The sequence below is a fragment of the Tetrao urogallus genome (assembly GCF_951394365.1).
Source record: "Tetrao urogallus genome assembly, chromosome: 7".
NCBI classification, from domain to species: domain Eukaryota; kingdom Metazoa; phylum Chordata; class Aves; order Galliformes; family Phasianidae; genus Tetrao; species Tetrao urogallus.
The window spans coordinates 15459484-15481682 of record NC_136820.1 but is presented as its reverse complement, the minus strand read 5'-3'; the positions used below and the strand labels follow the sequence as shown (position 1 = coordinate 15481682).

The 22199-nt window shown below is 41.2% G+C and overlaps 1 protein-coding gene across 1 annotated transcript in view; it reads left to right on the top strand.

Moving 5' to 3' along the window:
- Positions 1 to 11502: 11502 nt before the first annotated feature.
- Positions 11503 to 22199, top strand: part of LOC306948918 (ubiquitin-conjugating enzyme E2 E2) — a gene marked incomplete at both ends in the record, with an annotated part of 198857 nt that continues 188160 nt past the window's right edge. Inside the window, 2 exons of the mRNA XM_079538652.1 lie at positions 11503 to 11678; positions 19630 to 19680. Coding sequence (XP_079394778.1) covers positions 11503 to 11678; positions 19630 to 19680 — 227 coding nt within the window. The remainder of the gene's footprint in view (positions 11679 to 19629; positions 19681 to 22199) is intronic.

Here is a 22199-nt window from a genome sequence, read left to right as displayed (position 1 = left end):
TACAGCCATGCAATGGGAAATGAAAGTATTCACCACTGCTTTCGAGAACTACATTAATATTTTGCATCTCGATCTGAAACACTCATAATTCTATACCAATATCAGGTAGGCTAATGTTTTTTAAATCCATGAGACTATTATAAATACTTTGTGAAAGGGAAACTGAGGATGTGCTCAGTTGCACAAACCATCTTAGCTTTCCTGACTTTACTTCCCAAGGTTTACCAGAAACAAACATTCTTCCTCCAAGACATTCATAACAAAATCTGAAACCACATGAAACTAAGCTGGCTTAGGGTTTCAGTGCAAATTTAAAACTTGGCCCGTTTTTATAGAAAGGCTTACTGTTACATGTACAAGATTTTGAATAAATCTAGATACAGTTTTGAGCAAACTTGCCTGTAGATCTTCTTTGATGGCCAAAAACATAAGGTATGTGAAACCAAATCACTCATGTTTTGATGCTTCTTAGTCGATTTTGGTTTGCATTTTTGAGTTTCAGACCAAAGTCATACTGGAGGGAATGAACTGTTATTGAATCAGAATAAAGAAAATGTTTATGTGAAGTTATCCCCCCCAAAAACACAGACTTCTGCACAGTTCTCTATTTTCCCTGCAAAATCAAATAGAGAACAAGCCTTTCTTTAGAACTAAAGCTAAGCTAAATTCTCCTGTCAGATGACTTACTCCTGTTACAGTTTCAGAAGACATTCATTTTAAGGAGCACACTCCCTATGGTACATTCAGAGCTGCTTTATTAAAATACATACATATCAAATAATGTATGGCATCAATAAATAGGCTTTATATGGCAATTAGGATTTGATCCAAAGTCCATTAATGTCAATAGAAATGTTTACACTGATTTCAAAGGAGTTTGAAGCAGACCAATGTACATCTGCTTCTACACCTATCGCAGCCCACCAAGGTGACTTTTGTGCTCTTATCAATGGATTTTTAAAAGCCTGTAATGGCTTGACTATTATATTTAAATTGTCAACAAATTTCTTGTCCACTGTCTTAGATTTGTAGGCACTGTGAGCAGATGCTGAGGCAGCTGTGATGCTCAGATCTTCTGTGGCATTTCACGTAGTTGGAGATGTTGCATTACAAGCTGCTTAACTGGTGTTCCCCACAATAGGGATCTCTGGTCCAGTACAACTGCATGATCCAAGCTGCAGTGAAAATCTATCACTGAAATTCTTCCAAAACCAAATTATATCTTTCATTAATTTAAAGGAGTAATAAACTGTGGAAGTCTGATTGTGGAATATAATAAGCTAGCAGAATTAGTGGGTATTCTTGGGAGTGACTGATTTCTGCTTTTCCCAACAGCAATTTTTGCAAGATAATTGTTCTTATCTGAAAAACAGGATTTCTTTATACGTAATGGCATGACAACTAAAGTGGTGTGAGTCAGTAACATGAATTTTGTTACTTCAGTATATTTTTCCAGATAATGATGCCTTGTTGGATTTTCTGTTTTTAAGTGATATCTTTGATTTTGAGAGTATAAGCCCAAACTCTCAATGGCATAGAACAATTTAACACCTATTTCTGAGCCTGATTATGATTCTTCTATCCCACCTGCAGATATTGGTCTGGTAGAACAAACAAAACAACACTGGGAAGCAGTTAGATTTCTCACCAGAGATGGCAGAGACATAGGTGCAAAGCATTTGTTTTCTTGAAGGGATATGTAATTTCTGCCTTGAAAACAGACCATGACATGGGAAGGGGATATGAGACTTCTTAATTTCTTTTGCTAATGCTGTTCCATTTTGAATGGGATCATTAAATATTAAAAGAATGAAAGATCAAAAGATACAGAATGATTTTTAGGCTGTTTGTTAGGCCTCTCACATTTGCAGCTCCAATCCAGTGTAGACACAGATATTTTTTAGGGAGAAGAAGAGATGCAATGAGAGAGAACAAATAAACAAGGCACCAAAATGCCACAGTGGTCAAGACACACTTCAGTGAGTAGAAACAAGTGGTTTTGTCCTTTCAGACAGCAGAGAGAATTAAATCTCAATTCCTTACATTCTAGTGATGCCTTCACCACCAGAAGATCAAGTGTGCAAAGCTCATTTATTTCCAGGAGATGAATCTAGGAAACCATTAGCTAGAAGTCCCCACTGGAGATAGGCACCTATATTTGTGGAAGATCTTCTTGCTGTCTCCTTGCAACTTCCCAATTACTAAGTTAAGCTACTCTGTACTCAGCCAAATATTCGTGGACCTCTACTGTATAAATACCTCGCTGTGGTGATCACAGTCACAGAATAACAGAATGGCTCGGGTTGGAAGGGACCTCAAGGATCATGAATCTCAGAGTAAAGAATTTCCCCCAACATCTAATCTAAATCAAGTGTACACTTCAACAGTGTCCTACCCCCTGCCTCCCTGTGACTTCATTTGCAGCCTCAAAACCACCCTGGTGTCATTGAGTACTTGTCCCTGCCTGCAGTTGTTGCTTTCAATGCTTGTAGGCTATATTGCAGGTTGGATAAAAAGATGAGCACTAGCTGTTCTTTTTTCTTCTCCCTGCAAGAGTTGCTTAGGGAAGAGCAGACAGGAGTTGATCAGAGTCTGCCTAGGCCTAAAGACAATAACCGTCTTTTATTCCCCACAGCAGTTACCATTCAGGACAAGACAAAAGTTTACTGTTTCTCCTTGGAACTGATAGCTGCTTTATTGATGTTAGAAGGTGCCATAAACCAGAAGGGATAACTTAAGCTTATCAAACTGCAGACATTCCCCCTTAATCCTTTCAAGTAGAGACCAAAGCAGGCAGTCTGGCCAGCATCTTTAGGAAAAAAAAGTGCAAAATATGACTACTTAGACTCACTGCTGCAGGGGACTTCCACTTCACTGGGGGAATCCCCTGCAGGAAACGTGGGTAATTTCTGCTCTCTACAAGGCAGACAATCTGCTTCAAACTGATTGTGGTCCCTTGGATTTCTGAAATACATTTGATCATTCATATTGAAAGGACTGAACAAGGCTGCAGTATGGGGTTTGGTTTGCTGTGGTGACTTCACAAAGCTACTCCTTAAGCATGCCTTTATCATGCATTAATCATACAGAACATTAGCCCACACTCTTCTGGAACCTTAACTTTATTGAAATGCAGCAGGAGTGCCCAAAGTTTGTTCTATCTGTGTAAAGATGTAACTTTCCCTATAGAAACACAAGAGATCCTCAGAATTTTACACTTTTTTAATCAGAAAAATCAAGTTCTAATACTGTGAATTAAGATGTTACTAAACCAAAATAAAATAATAGGAACATGGAGGTGCTGTAGAGGTGTGGAAAAAAACACCAAAAAACACCAACTTTCTAATCTATCATCACTTTTCCAACCTACCAGCATTTTCTCCCACATATGGTGAATTATCACAGGCAATGCAACGAATCTCCCAGTTGCAGGTCACTCCATTACAATAGCTTCAGAATTAAAGATTTTTCCTTTCAGTACATACAGGATGAGATTTTTAAAGCAGTGACTTAGTCTAGGATTCACTTGTTAACAGCTTCTGTCTAGAAAATATCAGAGAATGTATCCTGTGCAATTACATCAAGTAGGGCTCTAAACCACCACCATAAACCTCTCTTCTGTACACTAGGCAGCGATTTATTCCCCATCTTACAGAAAAGGCCAGGCTTTCATGAAGGACATGGAAGGAAGGTAGTACATCCCTTCACCCATCCTTAATCTGTTTTATCTTTATTCTTTACAATTCTGGATAGTGCCATGCCTGAGAGCTGAGAGGATCTCTGATGCCACAGTTATTGTCTGGTTTGTTTCTTCTGGTTCCAGATGAATGACAGCAGGATCTGTTCTGCTGCTGAGCAAAGGGGAGGAGGAGGAGCTGCAAATTCTTCTGCTTTTATTTGTTTTTTTTTTCTTTTCTTTTCTTTTTTTTTTTTTTTTTAGATGAGCATTGAGTGAAAGAGATCTCAAATTGTTTGCAACAACTTAAAATTCTTTTCATATCTAACAGCTTGAAAAGATTAAGGTGAATAAATTTTAATGATTTGGGGGTTTACGTTATTGTAGAGCAAATAAAGCTAGTAATAACTTGTCTCTGCACCCACACAATCACTTTACTTTAGAATGCCATGAAAATACTTTAAACACATTTCTGTCAAGGCAGTATTTAAATAATAAGCTTACCTGATGTTCAGGATTCTATCACGTTTTCCCTGACACGGGGTGTCATTTTTTCAGGGATAAAGACATACACAATTAACTGAAAAATCTAATAGAATTTCAGCTGCAGGTACCTTCCAAAAACCTGTCCTTACTCCTCCCTTCATTCTACATGCCGATAGCTGGAAAACAAAATGAACAGGAAAAATCCTGATGTCTGAATCAATGTGTTTTCAGGCACAGCTGAGGCTTCAGAGATTGAGATAGCTGTGAGTTTCAGTTTACATTTGCCAACATGCAAAGTAGGATTTAGCAAATTGATGCCAAAAGTGAAGAAGAATCATAGAAAAAAAAAGTAATCAGATGCAGTGAGAGAATAAGCAAATGGGAGAAATAATTATCAGGGAGGGAAAAAAGAATAAAGAGCAAGCCAGATCCTCTGGACTATCCTTATGGCTTTGTGCCATAAGGCACAAACATCACAGTAGTAGAGTAGTAGGAAGAAAGCCAGCTATGGGAGAGGATAACAGCATAAAGGCACTGGAGAGACTCCTGCCATTCTGCATGCCCACTTCAACTCAGGATGGGGGGAAATGCTGGGAGAGGGGCCCCTGCTGAGAGCTGCTCTCACCAGACACACTGAGCAGCAGGGAAGGAATGAGGCAATGGACACAGACTGGCAAAGATCCCACAGAGATTTCCAGCGTTCCCATTGCTCCAATCCTCTGCTGATAATGGTGCAAGTGGATGAAATGATCTGGTTCATTAGGGTTTGGTTGAAAGAGACTGACAGAAAAACAAAGAGTTCCATGAGCAATTGAATATTTTCCACCTCTCTTTTTACTTTGAAGTTTTGAAAGTGAGATGCTGAGAGCTGCTGTTTTCAGCCGCATCACAGTGGAGATGCTTCCTGGTCTTTTCTTTGCCTAAAAAACTCTCTTCAATTTGTATGTCCAGTATGCATGAAGTTTTGTCAGTTATAACCTAAACACGCTGTATGTTTCTCAGCCTAAATAGCCGTAGTGATTTTCTGCTTAAATGCCAATGACCAATAATTCATAAATACAGAATAAAATTCGAAGTTGCATTTTTCTAATTCTTGTTTTGACATATAACAATAACTGAGCATTTAATTTCCATGTTTCTTAACTGAACAAAAAATGGGGGAAACTTGCCAGAGATGAGATCTCAGTACACCTAAAAAAAAAAAAAAAAAAAAAAAAAAAAAAAAGTTTTAATTGATCCTTAAAAGAAATAGTCTTAAATAGAAACTTGGCTCAGGTTTCTCCAACTTCACAGGTTTTGATTGATGTCTCTGCCCTCATAGCAGACACTTTAAATCAAGAGGCCTTAACAGAAGTGTCCTTAGCTACAACAGCCTGATGGTGCGACTGCCTGTGCAGGAGAGCTGCACCCCGGTGTGTCTCTCTGAGTAAGTTGTAAGCTTCTGTAGGAGTTCAGATTCCTTCGGATGTGCCCAGAGCTGTAAATAGCGCCAGCTTTTAGAAGCCACTCAAAGCCAAGCAGGGAAAATACAGTGTAACACTCCAGCTCCAGGTGAAGAACAATGCTGGAGTTGACTTCAAAAGGGTCAGGATTTCACCCTATGCAAACCATACTTAAAAAGTCTTCCAGAGGATTTTGAATACTACAAAATGGTGTAACATTTAACATCTGAAGGCCAAATATATTACTTTGGAAGGTCAAAAGGATGAATCTGGGAGCAGTTGACTATACTTCTTCACTTCACACTGCACAGGTGAGACTTGAGTATTGCGTTCAATTTTGGGTCTGTCACTACAGGAAAGACGTCCAGAGAATGGCAATGAAGTTATGAAGGGTCTTATGAGGAGCGGCAGAAGGAACTGGGATTGTTTAGTCTGGAGAAGAGGGGGCTCAGGGGAGACTATATGGCTCTCCACAAGTACTTGAAAGGAGGTTGTGGTGAGGTGGGAGGCAGCCTTTCTCCCAGATAACAGTGATAGGATGAGAGGTAATGGCCTCAAGTTGCACCAGGGGCAGTTCAGGTTTGATATAAGGAAAAAATTCTCAGAAAGAGTGGTGAGGCATTGGAACAGGCTGCCCAGGGAGCTGGTGGAGTCACAGTCCCTGGACATGTTCAGGAAGAGGGTAGATGTGGCAATTAGGGACACAGTTCAGTGAGCATGGTGGGAATGGGTCTTGGCTTTTTCAACCTTAATGATTCTGTGATTCTAAGTGTCTCCTTAAAAATCCTCCACCTCTACAATCACAAAGTCCTGGTCAGGAAGCAGCACAAGCCATCATCCTCAGTCAGTTGTCCCTAAATTCACCTAGGATCCAGCTTTGGGCCAGTGGTTACTCACCGAAAGTAAAATCTGGGCCCAGCTCTCAGTGACTCAAACCCTTCACTTGGTGCTGGAACACTTCAGCACTCCCTTGATTTTTTTGGCACTGGGAGTTTATGACCCAAATTCTGGGACACTGTCCCCATCCCACCTCTGTCTGAATTAGGCTATTCACTGTCCTTCTCCCCTGTGCTTCTAGGAGTCTAGTTTTGGAATGCCTGGAAGAAAAAGGCATGATGCAAATCAGTTTAGAAAAGGATATAAAGTGATGCCAGGAGTGTGCAGTGTGGCCAGCAACCTTCCAGCATGACAAGAAGCACTGATTGCACAAGATCTGCATTCTTTAAGCGATTTCAATGCATTGTGTTCTGTTAATTACTGAGTTATTAGTAATTGTGAGAAGTCAATACATGCCAGCAGATAGGAACCCACCTAGCTGACACTGGAAGCTCATTAGCAGCAGAAAAATAGATTGTAACTGCACGTGAAATAGGAAGACTTGGCTGACTGCTGTGCTTTTAAGAACAGGTGAAAATGTTGCTGGGATTATTTCAAAAAGAGACAGGAAGAGACAATAAAGCAAGTTACCTTACAACAACTCATCAGCCAAGAGCAAGATGGACTTTATGAGCAGAGAAAGCTGCCGGCGATGGGACACGGGCGCTGCTCACACTGCCGACCCCCCCGCGTCCTTGTGGTGCTCCCTTCCCCATCTCTGCCTACTGGGCAGCACGGGCTGCACCTCCGCCCTTGCCATGAGTCAGAAAAAGCACAAAACCCCACGGCTGAGGCAGAGAGAAACTTTTCCTTCTAGATGTAGAACACCAGAAGCACGGTTTCAAATTCCCTTAAGAAGAGGGAAATACTCGGGGCTGTCATTTACCTCCGTACCCAAAGCCGCGTATTTGGCTGCCGGTGGCGGTGAGCCTATGCAAGTTTATATAACAGAGGCGAGCTGCCCCCGGCTGTGATGTAAGGGACAGGGCGGCGGCGCAAAGCGCCCATAGGGTTTCGCCCCACTCGGAGCAATGCCACCCCAAAGCACACCGCCGGGTTCCGCACGTCCTCTGCTGCCCGCGCAGACGTGCACCGAGGGGGGGCGGGCGGGCAGGAGCCGGGGGAACAAAGGAAAAGAGGAGCAAAGAAAGTTCGAGCCGCGCGGTCGCCCCCGCTCCGCGCTGCCTCCGTCGGCCACAGAGCCCCCCGCGGATCCCGCGGATCCCTCGGTTCCCCACCCCGCACCCCGCCGCCTCGTCCTTCCTCCTCGCTCCCACCGCCCCGCCCCGCCCCGGGCTTCCCTTTAACGCGCGCTCCCGCCGCCAGCTCTGCCCCCTTTCCCCACACCCTCTCCGAAAGCGCGCGCACGCGCACCCGTCCCCCCGCCCCTCCCTCGGCGGCCGGGCTAATTGGCTGCCGGGCGCGCGCGCGGTGCTCGGGGAGGGGGCCTGGCGCGAGCGCGCGCGGAGGCGTCGGCGTCAGGGACGCGCGCGCGCGCGCGGCGACAGCGGCTTCACTTCTGTTCGGGCAGCGGGGGCAGGAGCGGCGGCGGTCGAGGTTGTGCGGGCAGCGGCTGCCGTTCGGCTCGGAGAGGGGAAAAAGGGCAGAAAGAAGAAAGGGAGTGCAGCGGGCGGGCGGCAGGCAGCGTGGGGCGGGCTCATGACTCAGTGAGCGGCCGCTGCCCCCCGCCAGCCCCTCGCCCGGCCGCAGCTGGGGCCACCGTTACGGATCGTCCCGCCGCCCGCGCCCCGCGCCAGCCGGAGAGCTCCGCTCGCAGGTAGCGGCCCCCCACCCCCGTGACCGACCCCCCGCAACCTCCGGCCCCTGCCTCCATCCCCAGCACCCCTCCCCCGCCCCGCCCCCGGCCCCATCCGCCCCCGGTGCCCTCTAGTAACTCTCCGCTCTCCTTTCGCACTCCTCGTCCCCCCTCCCACCCCGCCCCCCACCGTCAGCACCCCCCCATTTCGTCCCCTCGGTGCCCCCTGCCGTGCCCCGACGCCGCCCTCCCGCAGTCCTCCGTGTCCCGGTTGCGGGTCGGGCCGGGGCGTCCCCTCGTGTGCCCCCTCCTGTGGCCGGCCCCGGGGTTTCGGGTGATGAAGGTGAGGATGACGCTCTCAACCCGTCTTTACTCACGGGAAATCAGGACCGCAGACGGAGGCATCCCCGCGGTCTATCCCCCTCTCCCCCCACCTTCCCCCTCCCGTCGTCCCCCCGAGACCCGCCTGGATCCCTTGCCTCGGCCGCAGGGTTTACGGGGGGCACTCCTTGCCTACGTGTTTGTTTTCCCTTCTGAGAAGGCGGGGAGGGAGAGAAGTGCCTGGGGCTGACTGTGACCGAGGCTGCTCCTCCGGAGCTCCTCCGTTTACAATCTCCACTCCTAATCCCAGCCCTGCTGAATCATCCCGGGGGAAGCAGGCGGGCTCCCGATCTCTGCCCTCCCGTTCCTTTTCGGGGCGCGGGGTGGGAGGTCGGGACCCCTGAGCCGGACATCCCCACACCCCGCTCGCGCCGGGGGCACGCTGCTGCTCTCGGCTCCGAGCAGCGCCCAGTGCTTGCTTTCCCGTTCGTGGCACCGAGATGCCTTCCCAGCGGTGTCATCCGCCTCTCGGTGTTTTTTTCCATTCTCTTATTTGTTCATCTGTTTATCTGCCTCCTGAGTTTGAGTTGCGAGCGTGTGACTTGGGGCCCTTTGGAAGGCACTCGGAGCGTGGCACGGAGCATCCCTTCAGCTGTGCCGCATTTCTAAAATTGCGGCCATTGGGAGGAGAGAGCATGGGGAGAGCGCCCGGGGGTGTCACAGAGAAAAGGGGGGAAATCAGAAGGCAGCCAGACGTCAAATGACAGATTCAAGCATTTTCCTGCTGTAAATGCTGGCATTACATGTTACAGTAATTATATGCTCAGGGCTACTGTTACAGTGTTTGTCTGCTGGATAGTAACCTGAACTTAACCCAGCAATGCAGTTGGTTTGGGATAATAGTAATATTTATAGCCAAGATTATTTGCAGCAGATGTCCCATGCATGCAGGCTTCGTTAAATACGTTTTTAACTTTCTGGCCTGCATTGTTAAAGCGTGTGTATGTACATCAGGAAGGGAATTTTCTCTTGAAAATGAGATGTGTTAAGCAAAGTTCAGAACTAAAATCTAAAGTAAATAAAGGCTATCAAAAGTGCTATTGGAAGAGATCAGGTGGTATTTTCACTGTATGTAGAAGCAAAGAAAACAGGTACCTACAACCAAAATTGCACTGTTATTAAATGCATATTTTGACTTGTCAGAATATGGTACTTCTGTGCTCCATTACCTCTAAATCTTCAATTTGTTTTATCATTCCATCTGACAAGCAGGACATAAATACAGAGGCATTAACTCATGTAAATACGTGAACTGTGCTCAGTATCATCTTGTAGCTGTACAGTAGGGAAGGTTGTTCTGCTAAGGATGAACAATTTCTTACTTTAATTTTAGGAGTCAAAGCTGCTGTTATTTCAGTTGTTTTATGCAGTGAAGTGTGAATTTGTTTTATATAAATTTATGCAAGAAAATGTGTTTCAAAAATACCATTTTCAAAAATTGAGTCCAAATGTAGCGTAAACTGGATAAGGGAAAATTCATCCCATATCCATTGCTTGCTATTTCTTGCAGCATCTAATTATCTTGAACGTCTCAGGCTTGCATGTTCTCCTTTCTGTTTAGCTTCAAAAATTAGACCAAAAAAAAAACAAAAAACAAAAAATAACAAAAAACAAAAAAAACCCACCACCCTTAATCTTCTCCCTGGAGGTTACAAATGTATGATTGCCAAGGTGAATAGTTTGGCTCTTAATTGTGATGGTGGCCGTACCTAGGTAAAAGGAAAAGCAAGTGGAAGTTCACAGCAATGTAAAACTCTGGAGCAGACTCTGGATTTGGTCAGATTCAATCAGAAAACCTCCCTGATGTGTGGGGTTGTGTGGGTGTGAGCGAGGGATGTTGAGGCCTGTGTACCTTGAAGGTGGCTCCTTTGCTCTAGAGGAAGACAGATAACGTGCCCCTATCAGCTCCAGATTTGGCCTTAGTGATACTGGGGGTTTTTGTTTGTTGGTTTGGGGGTTGTTTTTTACAATTTTCTAGCAGCCATCACTACCACATAGGCTAATTTACAGAAAGTTTCTCATGGATGTCTGCCCTTCATTAGCACGCTTTGAGAAGCATTAACAGCTGTAGCTCCTCATCTGCCATAGTGTTATACTATTTGAAAGGAAGGAAATAGTGAGAATAGCTAACCGGTATCTGAAGTGTGTGTGTAAATTGTGAGCTCGACTTCTGGAAGCAGGCTGGGATTCCTTGTAGCTCGTGATCCCTGACAGCTTTGTTGCCTCGTGGCAGAGAATACTTTGTGTGTCCCCTCCCAGAAGCATAGCGTTTAGTAAACACAAACAGTTCTGTGTTAGTGCCTTTTGCTTCTGCAAGTGTTTCCATCCAGCGTGCCAAGATGTGGATTTTGTAATGTGGAAACCAATGTTATAGACTTGGAATGAACCCATAGATTTATTTCATATGGGATAGCAGAGTCTCCAGATACCAGTAGCTCTGGGTTTTTAACAAACGGTGCGAGATGTGAGCTGGTGGCACAGTGATGAGAAAGTTAACTTATGGTATGACCAAGGGGTGGGAAAATCTCTTTTATGGCAATGGTGTAATGGCAATGGTGTAATACTCACACAATCATGTTTTGTGCTTAACTACAATAACTTGTGATTACCATAAATAATAAACCTACCTTCTCTACTACATTCTACCTTCTCTTCTACATATATATTTGTTATGGAATTTGAAATGACCAATTCCTGAATTATTGTTAAGATGTTTATGGCAAAACTATTCAGTAATAAGATGATCGAAGTGCTGTAATGCAAGTGTTTTAGTATGGAGACATGGATCTTGTGTGTTATTTCCTCCTGCAAGAAACACTGTTGGACAGCATCTTCTGGAAAAGCTGACTTTTGTGATCTGTGTTTGGTTCAGTGCAGCATCTGCCATGTCTGCGGAGGGGCAGAGAGTTGATGACAGTCCGAGCACTAGTGGAGGCAGCTCTGATGGAGATCAGCGCGAAGGTGTTCAGCCCGAACAAGAAAGGGAACAAGTTCAACCCAAGAAAAAAGAGGGCAAAATATCAAGCAAAACAGCTGCTAAACTGTCAACCAGTGCTAAAAGGTACAGTATTCCTTCTGTCTTTTTCTCTCCCTTTCTTGTTGTTCAGCTGGCCATCAGATGTTATGTACTGGTTCGATATATTCATTTTCTTACTGTTTTATTGTAGCACTACTATGTCAGTGTAACAGTCTTCTGAGGCTGGTCATGATAACGAGACCTCTATATATTTTTTTCCTTTCTTTGACAAATTGGCTCTTTCACATGGTTTTAATAGTAGCCTGCATGATAAAAGCTGACATTTTTTTATTGCTAGTAAAACTCAGACAGTTTTGTAGCCTTATAAAATACATCTCTGTATGCGTATGTATGACTGATGTTGAAACTTGTCAGTGTAACTTACAGTTAATTAACCATAAACATTTCAGACAGTTCAGTAATTCAGCATGTTAGGACTACTGTAATACCTATTGCTGTAAAGTACTGCGTTCCCTTTTCCCAGATGGTCAGGTCAGCGACACTGAAGTGAACAACAAGTGCACTTGGGTTTCATTATTTTAAACTGTGGTCTGTTTTAATACCTATTTCTTTAGCATCTCTTTACTTCTTGAGAGGAGAAGTGGAACAACTATTGAAATTATTCTGATGGAATTGTTTGAGTTTGAAGGGAGCCTTAAAGGTAATCTAGTCCAACTCCCCAGGCATGAACAGGGACACCCTACAGATAAATCAGGGTGCTCAGAGCCCTGTCCAGCCTGACATTGAATGTTCCCAAGACATCTATGTGGTTGTGTTCATTTCCAGATAATGACTGTTATGTTTGGTGCAGACTTGGGGAACTTAGTGCTTAGTGTTGCTCTATCAGTACTTACTGGTGTTAGTCCAGATAGCAGAATCCAGATGGGATTACAGTGGTTGTAGTTAAACACTTTTAGCAGAATCTGATGAGATCAATTTTGCAGACTGTCCCAGATCCAGTTTTTCACTAATTCAAGGCAGTGTGAACTGCAAGAAAAGATGTTGGATATGTGCTGCAGTGCGGAAAAAAGAATTGCACACAGAGTCTCACAAAAAAGGAGAAGGAAGCATCAAGGCCCAGTGCATGATTAGCATGCTTCTATCCTGCCACAGGCACCTCCCTTGCAGTCAGCCTCTGTGAGGCCTTTGCCTTTTCTCCTTCCGGAGCAAGATGCTTTGTCAACACCCATTCCTACTGATGATGCTGTTCGGAGATTATCTAGTTGTATTGGTTATAGGGTAGTCAGCAGAGCTTGCCAAAGTTTCTTTTTATGACTAAAAGAAAAAGAAGTTTAAAAAAAAAATACACACACACACACACACACACACACACACACAAAAAAAAAAAAAAAAAAAACCACCAAAAAAAAAAAAACCACCAAAAAATCCAAAACCAAACAAACCAAAAGCTTTCTTTTCAAGCCATAGTGCTACTCATTTAGTTAATTCCCGCAGTCATCGTAGTTTCTGGACTTCTTCTGTCTGCTTGCTGCTATTGCTGTTTTTTAGTATAAGGAATATTGGACTAGACAGGAATGTGAAGGTCTCAACTCCAATTTTTAACATTTTTAGAGAAGACTCTGTACAATGTCTGATGTGATGACTCTGTGATTCCAACAAGGGCCTGTGGACACCATCGTATTAAAAAATTAATAATGATATGTCAGAAATTGGTCTATTAATCTTAGCTTTGCATCTTCAAAGCTTAGAGCTTTTATCAACATGCATTTCAGAGTGATAAAATTACTTAAACCTTTTAAAGTTTAATCATATCTGCTTATGATTCCGCTGAAGCTAATTATGCCAGTTGCTGACATCAGTACATTTTTGCTGGTTAGTCTGTAACGAGAGTTTCACGTTTACTAATATTGAAGAAAAGCCTTTGATTATGCATTATAAAAGCTGAGATGATTTATAAAAGTATAAGGCTTCTGTAGATAAGCGAACAATAAATAACACTTAATAAATGTATTTTCAGAAGTGCTGGTTGTCATAAAACTAGGGAAGAATCACAGCAATGTAGTCTTTACAGCAATATAGTTCGGTTTTTGTAGTTGTGTAGTCTATTCAGTAGTTTTGTCAGCATGTTACAGTGAGGATAACGTTTCTGTAAACATTCTTAATCTGATCTGGTATTTGTATAACAGGTTTTGTTTCTTTGCTTTTTGATTAAAAGCAGTAAAACCTCAAGGAAGGAAAATCAGTCATTAGAGGACGAGGAAAATCTGAAATTAAAGTAGAGGAATAAAAGGAGAGGAGTAACATGAAAGGAGGGAAAACATTATCACATCTCATGCTGATGATGTTTTATATAGTTGATTTCTGTAATGTGGGTTTGTTTTTTTTTTTTTCATTAGAAATGAATGATATTGTGAGAATAAGGCTATGCTCCTTCAGTTGAATATAGTTTTTGACCATTAATGTTTTTAAAATTGAAACAAATTGAAGTAGTTCAGCTGTCCTTCTGGAGGGAAAAAAAAAAGACTGGATATGTGCTCAGCAACTTTTTCCATTGTTAGCTTTTGAATTCTGTGGTTTTCATGGCATTATACTAAGGTGACAGTAACCTTTTAGTTAAAACAGTCAACTCTGCTAACATCAGTAAAAAATCCAAACAACAGAAAGTGCAGTAATGAAGGAATTTTGGCCAAAGCCTCAACTTCTGTTTAGAACAGAGAATCTAGCAAGTAAATATAGCACTGGAATTAAATCATTCCCTGGTCTAATTCTCAGGCTATGGGCTTCATTCTAACCTGAATCTGGAAGCCACATTTTTCCACCTGAAGGGACCTTTCTTGTGTACAGAAATGTAATCACAGTGTTTTTGAATTACTTTATGCTACCTGGGTTAGAATTAAGAATTTGTTCATTTGTAGTTGGCATGATTCTGTTCTACTTTTTCACTGTGTGGTTAAAAGAATTAGGCAATTAGGTCTACTTATTAAGAGTTTTCAGTAGTATTGACTTCATATAAATCAAGATTTAGCAGAGCTCTTTTTCACTTGTGTAAACACCCTGCTATCATGCCTTATGCAGGAGTGTGCTGCTTTAGCAATTTAATGCTTTTCGAAATGGTTTTGTTATGAAGGATATGTGGGACTGCTTGAATGTGTATTTAAGTGGCAGTGATTTTGTTTTTCTTATGTTAGCTTCGCTATTGGTGGCATCAAGAAGGCAGAACGCCTCCATGTGCAGTCCTTCTCTGCTAGTACTTTTAAGGTTAGCCGCGATGCAGGTGTAATAGCTTACAGCATATGTCGTACAGTTTCCGGTCCTTCAATTTTCCTCACCCAGAGGGCATCACCCTAAATAGCAACCTTTCTTACCTAACATGTCAAGATTGAGAAACTCGCTGCATATCACAATTACAGTTCAGACATGGAATTGAATTGCTGTCCTTGAAAACAGCAGGCATCTTGTTACCTCTCAAGCAGCAAATCTTAGCCTGACCTTTGAATTGAGAAAAGTGTAACCATTCTTGGCTGACACAGTAGCTCGACAAATAAATGTATTGTTTTGCTCCTGAAGCTGATAGTTGAAAATCTGTCAACCTAAGTGTCCAGTCCAGGATTTCTTTTTATAAATATCTGTGCTTGCAATGAATTGTGAACTTTAAAATCTCAGTTGTAGGTTCTCCTTTTTTTTTTTTTCTTTTTTTTTTTTTTTTAATTGAAAGAAGGAATATCTACTAATTAATAGGTTACATTTGTTAGAAAACAAACTAAAATGAACTTCTTTTTTTCTTTTTTTTTTTAATTTCTTTTTTTTCTCAGGATTGTTTATCATAGTGCTATTTCCAAGGAGTCTGCTGACCATGGTAGAAAAATGGATTGTTCTTTCTTACAAGAAAGATGCTTTGTACACGTGCATCTAATATGATGATTGAATATTTTTCTTCTTTGAGCAGGAATCTAACTTTCTTTGGATGAATTTCCTGCGCAGTCACAGTTTCTGTAAGATTGAAATTTATACCAGTGATTCTTAGTATTTCCTAAATAACCTGTACTTCAGTATGGTGTATTGGTTCATGTCATTTCCATGAGTTAAGAAGCATGTGTTCTAGAAAAACAGATGTGGTAAAGTAGGTTATTGTCAGATAGTCCTTTTTTGCTTCTTTTTCTTTTAATCCCATTGAGAAATCTTCTAATGTATTCAGTTGTCCCTTAGCTTTAGCAAACTTTAACTGTTTCATGAAGGAAACAACAAACAGTCCCCCTAGGCTTGGAACACCAGTAAATATATGTCTGTGAGAATTAATAATATTTGAAATCCACAATGTACTGTTGTGCTTCTGAAGTTAGGGGAAGATTAACCTTTGCACTATTACTTGAAGGCAAGTACGTTTGTTCTTTCCCATTAGTAAAATGGAGGGAAAACATGATAATAGTAATTTTATATTTTTATATAGATACAGGGAGAGAGAGAGACAAACAGAGGTCAGATGATGTCTTTTAAGATCAAACAACAGCGGATCTGATGTTGCAGGTTAAATGTCCTACATGTACTGCTCAGAGCTTTGATTACTAGAGAGACTTCTACCCTCTACTCTCAATATGTTGTAAACCAGTGAGTATGTCATTAGTTTACATATACACACACATCATATATTTAATTATTTTAATATAGAATCCTTTTTCTTTTACAATAACATAACTGCACTGAGCCAGAAAATCCAAAGAAAGAAGTGCCAGAGAGGACTTGCAAAAATATGTGGGTTTTTGTTTGTTTGTTTTGTTTTTGTTTTTGTTTTGCCAGAGACCGCGTAGGCTCACGATGAATCCTCTGTGGTCAGTGAAGGAAATGAGGCACATCTTCTCTTGTGCCAGATTCTGAAGGCAACTCAATAGAGATTTGGAGTGAGTGCCAGAGCAGTGGAATAACTCATGCAGACAAAGGCTAGCTTGAGTGTTGGAGGTCTCTATCAGAGCAAGGCTCTCTGGGATGTTATCTGATGATTTAATTGTAACTTTGAATGCCATGACATGTGAGCAAGCTATTGCATGTCAGCTGCTGTAAAGAGACTGTTTATGAATGTGCTCCCAGCAGGAATGCAAGGTAAATTAAAGTTACAACAAAAGAGATATAAGGTGTATACATTGTTTTGAGCAGGAAAGCAGGAGAGTAGGCATGAACAGTTTGCTGAGTAAGGTGTTAAAGTTGCAGCTTTTTTTTTTGGGGGGGGGAGGGGGGGGGGGAAGCACAAGTGAAACATCTCCTTATCTAAGATACTTTCTAAAGCAATTAGGACTTTTGAACATAAAGAATCATCTGATCAATTCTTATTGCTTGAAACAGCAAGGTGTTTTGTTCTTGCTTCCTGAATTGCAGGAAAAGCTCAATCTTGGACCATTCCAGTGCTGTTGGCATTTGAAATTGAAATGTATTTAATTTTATTAAACCAGAACAGAAGAAGAAAAAGAGAGGAGACTCTACCCATTTGTTTTCAGAATGGAAGTGAATGGATTCAGATTTAGGAGGACAAATGGAAGGTTTCTGATCTAGGTCTTAGGCTATATTTGCAAGCCCATTCTTGGTGTCTCAAGGACACATCATAATGCAGTGAAGTATTAACTGCTCCTATTTTCATATGTACAGCAAAGGAATAACCTCTGACTCCAGAAGTTTAATGCCATGATTTTCTAATCTACCAGAATTTAGAAGCAGTTTGTAGAAAAAGCAAATAAACCTATAAAACGTGAAATTAGTGGAGATTTATGCTACTTACATTTTCTGTGTTTTGGAATAGTAATACAGTAAATTTTGAAAACGTGACGAAACTTTGCCATAGACAGAAGAAATATTTTAAGCATTTCCCACTGATGTAAGATGAGGAAATATTGGTGGTAGGTGGACAGTTAGGCTGGATGATCTTGGAGGCCTTTTCCAACCTTGGTGATTCTATGATTCTAAGATCTCCTCCCTTTTGAAAGATGCAAATAGTCAGGGTAGTTTAAATACAGCAACTTTTTTAAACAGTGTTTGGTGTACTGGACTTCACTAATCAGATTTTTCCTTTTAAAAAATGTGTTGGGCTTGCAGTGTTAGCATGAGTTTCTGCAAATATTGATTAAGCAGTCTGTGTTTGTATTTTTACAAGAAAGAAATGATGCTTACTGGGGAAATTATACTTCCTGGAGATGTAAATATAAGCAAATAAACATTCAATTTCTTCCTGTCTACAGGAATAACTGATGTCTATATGTAGGGGTGGAGTGGACAGAGGTTGGAAGAGAAGTTGGGGAGTCTGAAAACACTTTTTCTTTTCAACTGCATTAGAGGATAGAAGTAATATTCTTTATTAACAAATCTTACCGATGTATGTCCTAATTATTTTAGAATTTAATTGCTAAAGAGTTGGAGTTTCTTGTTTACATCAGTTTCCTCTACAGTCTTTGGTTTGTTGATTCTTTACAGCCATAAAGCTAATTCATACTGGCATAGTGGGAACTTTAAAGGTGTCTGTGAGACTCCTTAGCATGTAAGATTGTATTTAGATGTTGAAATTATAGAGGATTAGTGTAAACTGGTCATTTCTTTTTGTTGTATATGAGTGTTTATTTGGATATATGTATGGGAACTGCTGAGTCACAGCCTGAACCTCTGATTGATCACCTGAGGCGAGCCATGAGTCAGCCAGAGGAGCACAGGTGAAGGCGATTCTCCTGTGCTGCCGGAAGCGGTGGAGCCTGGCTCCAGCCCTCCTAGACCTGTATAAGAGCTGGCTACCAGTGGAGAAGGATCTCTTCTGGAGATCTGCTCCATTGGAGTTTGTTAAGTGAGCCCAGGATGGAGTAAGCTTTCTATCTATTTTCTTTTTGTTATCGTAATCTGCTTTGCCAAACTCTCTTGTTTATTTTGTAATTATAACATCTTAATATTCATTGATTATACACATATACCACTTCTTTTTTTTTTTCCAATATTATGTGCAAAAAGGGTGGAGGTCATTTTGAACTGGATGTGTATGCACTTCATGTCAGATCTGAGATCTTAGGTTGTGGCTCGAGCACTTATGCAAGGAACTTGAGTCGTGCTATTGTGCAGTTTTTCTTAGTATGGCCGTAAAATAAAGTGTAATCTGCATCTGTACTATCTGAGACCTTGTGCAGGAGAAAGAGAGAAGAAAATAGTGAGGGTATACTTTCTTTTCCTTCCTCTTTCTAAACACTTATGTTTTTGCCCTGAAATAGCCTATAAAAAGGCCTTGGGATATAGTTTAAGATGACAATTGTACTTCTGTATATGGCTTGGTAACTGTGAGCTCCTACAAATTAATGTGGAAGTTCTATGAGCTCCTATCCTTCACACTTGATCTTCTCTGTAGGTGAAAATGCTCACTGCCGTGCAAACACTAGCACAGGGAGAAGGATCCATACTGCTAGATATGAAGTAGAACAAGAATCCAAGTGCTTGGCATGGTAGCACAGGCCTGAAGAGCATCCGAAATCCTTAACAACAGCATTGTAGGGCCTAGAGGAGTAGCTCCATAGGGTGCTGGTAACTAAGAGGCAGCTGCTGGGTACATGCTGCAAGCAGGCCTTTATCAGTGGCCTGAAGCACGTGGTAGGGGACTGTGCAGGTGTTCAGATGAGAACAAACTGAGGGGAGCAGGGCTACTGCCTAGTAGGACCTAGTCTGAGAGGAGGATAGGTAGGGAGTAAACAGAGGCATATGAAGCATTTAACTTGTGTTATTGAGCAAAGGAGCTGAGCACACTGACCTACGGGAAAAGCAGGATTTTCTAGGCATCTGTACATGGAACAGTTAGTCCAAGACTTAGATGCTCACGTTTGTTTTTTTAAAGTTTTGATTTTTAGCATTTTGATCTTGAGCAGTTTCATGAACTCCTTTAGCATCAGCTTTCTATTAGCAATGTCAAGAACTATATTTTATCATAATTGACTGCTGTAGAAATGTTCATAAAGTTGAAAGAAATATTTTGCAAAAGTAAGTCCTGATAATATCTTTTTTTTTTTTTTTTTCCTCCCCTCTTAAGGATTCAGAAAGAACTTGCGGAAATTACATTAGACCCTCCTCCAAACTGTAGGTAAGATCACATGGATTTTATTATTTTAGAATATGGAAATGGAAAATATGGAATCATGAAAATTGTATAGAGGACTGTGGTAAACTTAGCTATTGCTTTGTGCCAATTGGCAGTTCTTGAATAGAAGATAAGAGATGACATGTTTGCCTATATATGGAGAGTTGATATGATGCACTTTCTGGTAACAGAAGTGATGGTAAAAGCTGATGAAATATACAACATGTTAATAGATCCAGGGTAAAAATTGAATTGTCTTTCATTTGAGGTATTAAATCAACAGCATTCTGTTTGATTCTGTAAGATGTAATCTTGGCAGCAGTTACTGGTATGTTTGATTTCTTTTTCTTGCAAATTGTTAACATGTTGTGAATATAATGGAGAAGGAAAAATGTTACATGCACGAACTATTATTAATCTTCTGAGGGAGTTTCTGGTGATCCATTATGATATGCAGTAGAAATGTGCTGAAATAGAGGCCGTCATCATATATCCTTATTCTGTGCTTGCTTGTTTTTTGTTTTTGTTTTTTTGTCAGGTACTCTGACTTAGGGTGTGCTTAAAACCTTCTTTGAAATGACTTATGAGGGAGGCCTAGAAAACCTTGCTGCCTTGCGGCCAGGCACAGTGCTGTTGCTTACAGATGGCCATCTTGGGTTTCTTTTTAGTTGGCTTGACATATGGTCAGCCCTGTGGTGGTGTCTCTAGCAGTGGGTGTAAGGTGGGAGGGGGCAGATCCATCCAGTCTTGCCCACTGATTCCAGCAGGTGTGGTTGTCCTCTTGGTGTACTGTAAGAAAAGATGGAGAGATGACTTGCAGCTTTGACAAGGAATCCCAGTACATTTTGGTATTGAATTAGCTAAGCAACTGGTGGTAAATGGCAGTCAGCCATATTGTTTTGGTCTGTTGACAAAAACATATGTGAGGAAGAATCTGAATAAGCGATTATGTGGTTGTGCTGTGTCTGCAGATGTAAGTCCAGTGGCTATGTATTAAAGTATGGCATAGTGAAGTAGCCTTGCAATAAAAGCATTCAAAGAGTATTTCAGTCAATTAGGATGAGCAGTTCCTTGCTAGATAAAACATTTTAATAGCTAAGCTGTTCTGTCATACTTACGACCATGTGTGAGTCTTCAATCATATCAAAGCTGTTTCAAATGGCAGATCTTTACTTAGGTGTTGATGACTGATGCCTATTAGTGGATTGATTTGTTGAGATGAATGTAAAACTTCAGTCTGTTGTAGAAGAATGCGTAAGACTTTGAACTGAGTCTACAAGATGTACAGCATTTACAGCAGCATCATTTCTTTTTGTTTCTGAATCCTTCCCTTTATAACAAAGCAGTCGTTTCAATGCACAAGATACTGTTGTTTGCTTTTCTTTTGCTAGCAAATGTAAAGTGAGTTGGCTGTCATAGTGGAAAGCCCTTTTGTGACTTGCAATTAAAAAGAGTGAGCTGGAGATTTCCTGTTTGGTTTTCTGTTTGGTTGGTTGGCTTGGTTTTGAATTATTTACACTAATGATAAAATATCAATAAAATGTGCTGTGTGATGTTTTGGAAAATCAAAAAATTGCATTTTTCTTGTGCATCTGCTTTAACACAGTTCTTAAGATAAAGAATTATTTCATTATTTCATGTTGTGACCTGTAGTAACTTTACTATTAGCAAATATGTTTTACAGTCAATACAAAATCACTTCATTTAGTTTTATGCTCTGTTGGCATAGTCTAAGTAGTGTTTTCATTTGAACTTCATCTATTTTCTATTATAGTTAAACATTACGAAATAAATACATTAGCCGGATGTGGTTCTTCAACATATGTAGAAAGCCGAACTGTGACAGTGTATATCTTACCCTAAAATACTGATACACACCTTCTTGGTTTTAGTAAAATTTAGGTCATCATTATAAGAGGAGTTATTTTCTATTAAATCATATTTCATAAAGATAAGCTCCTTACAAATGAAAGCTACTTAAAATGGTTGTGATTTCAGCCTACCTTTGCTATATGTCCTCTTTCATTTAATAGGAAGTTGTGTGTATAAAATAAATAATTGGGCAATAGCAATGTGATAAAGCTCAGAATTAAATGTCACCAGATGTGAAGGAAAACTATTATTCAGGAATACGATGTTCAATAGACAGGATATTGAGCTGAATTGGAACTTGTATGAAATGTTGCAAGATATGTTGTAAGACTTTCAGTTGACTGCAGCAAGTCAGAATTTCAAGTTTTTCTCTTTCTGGAAATAAAAAGCAAATGGAGCAGTTTCTGTAATACAGAAGCGTCTCTTAATGGCATGGTTGGCTACAAAGTCAATACAAGCTCCCAGGGAGTTACAGCTTCCACTTCTGCAGCAGCTGCAATGTTAACACTTCCCCCTCCTCATCCCCCACAAAGAGAATAGGCTATATAATCTTGTTTGCCTGAAAGACCCAAAAAAAAAAAAAAAAAATCTTGCTCACACATGTGCTTTGTAGTTGGCAGATTATCTTTGCTTTGACTTGCAGCATCTTT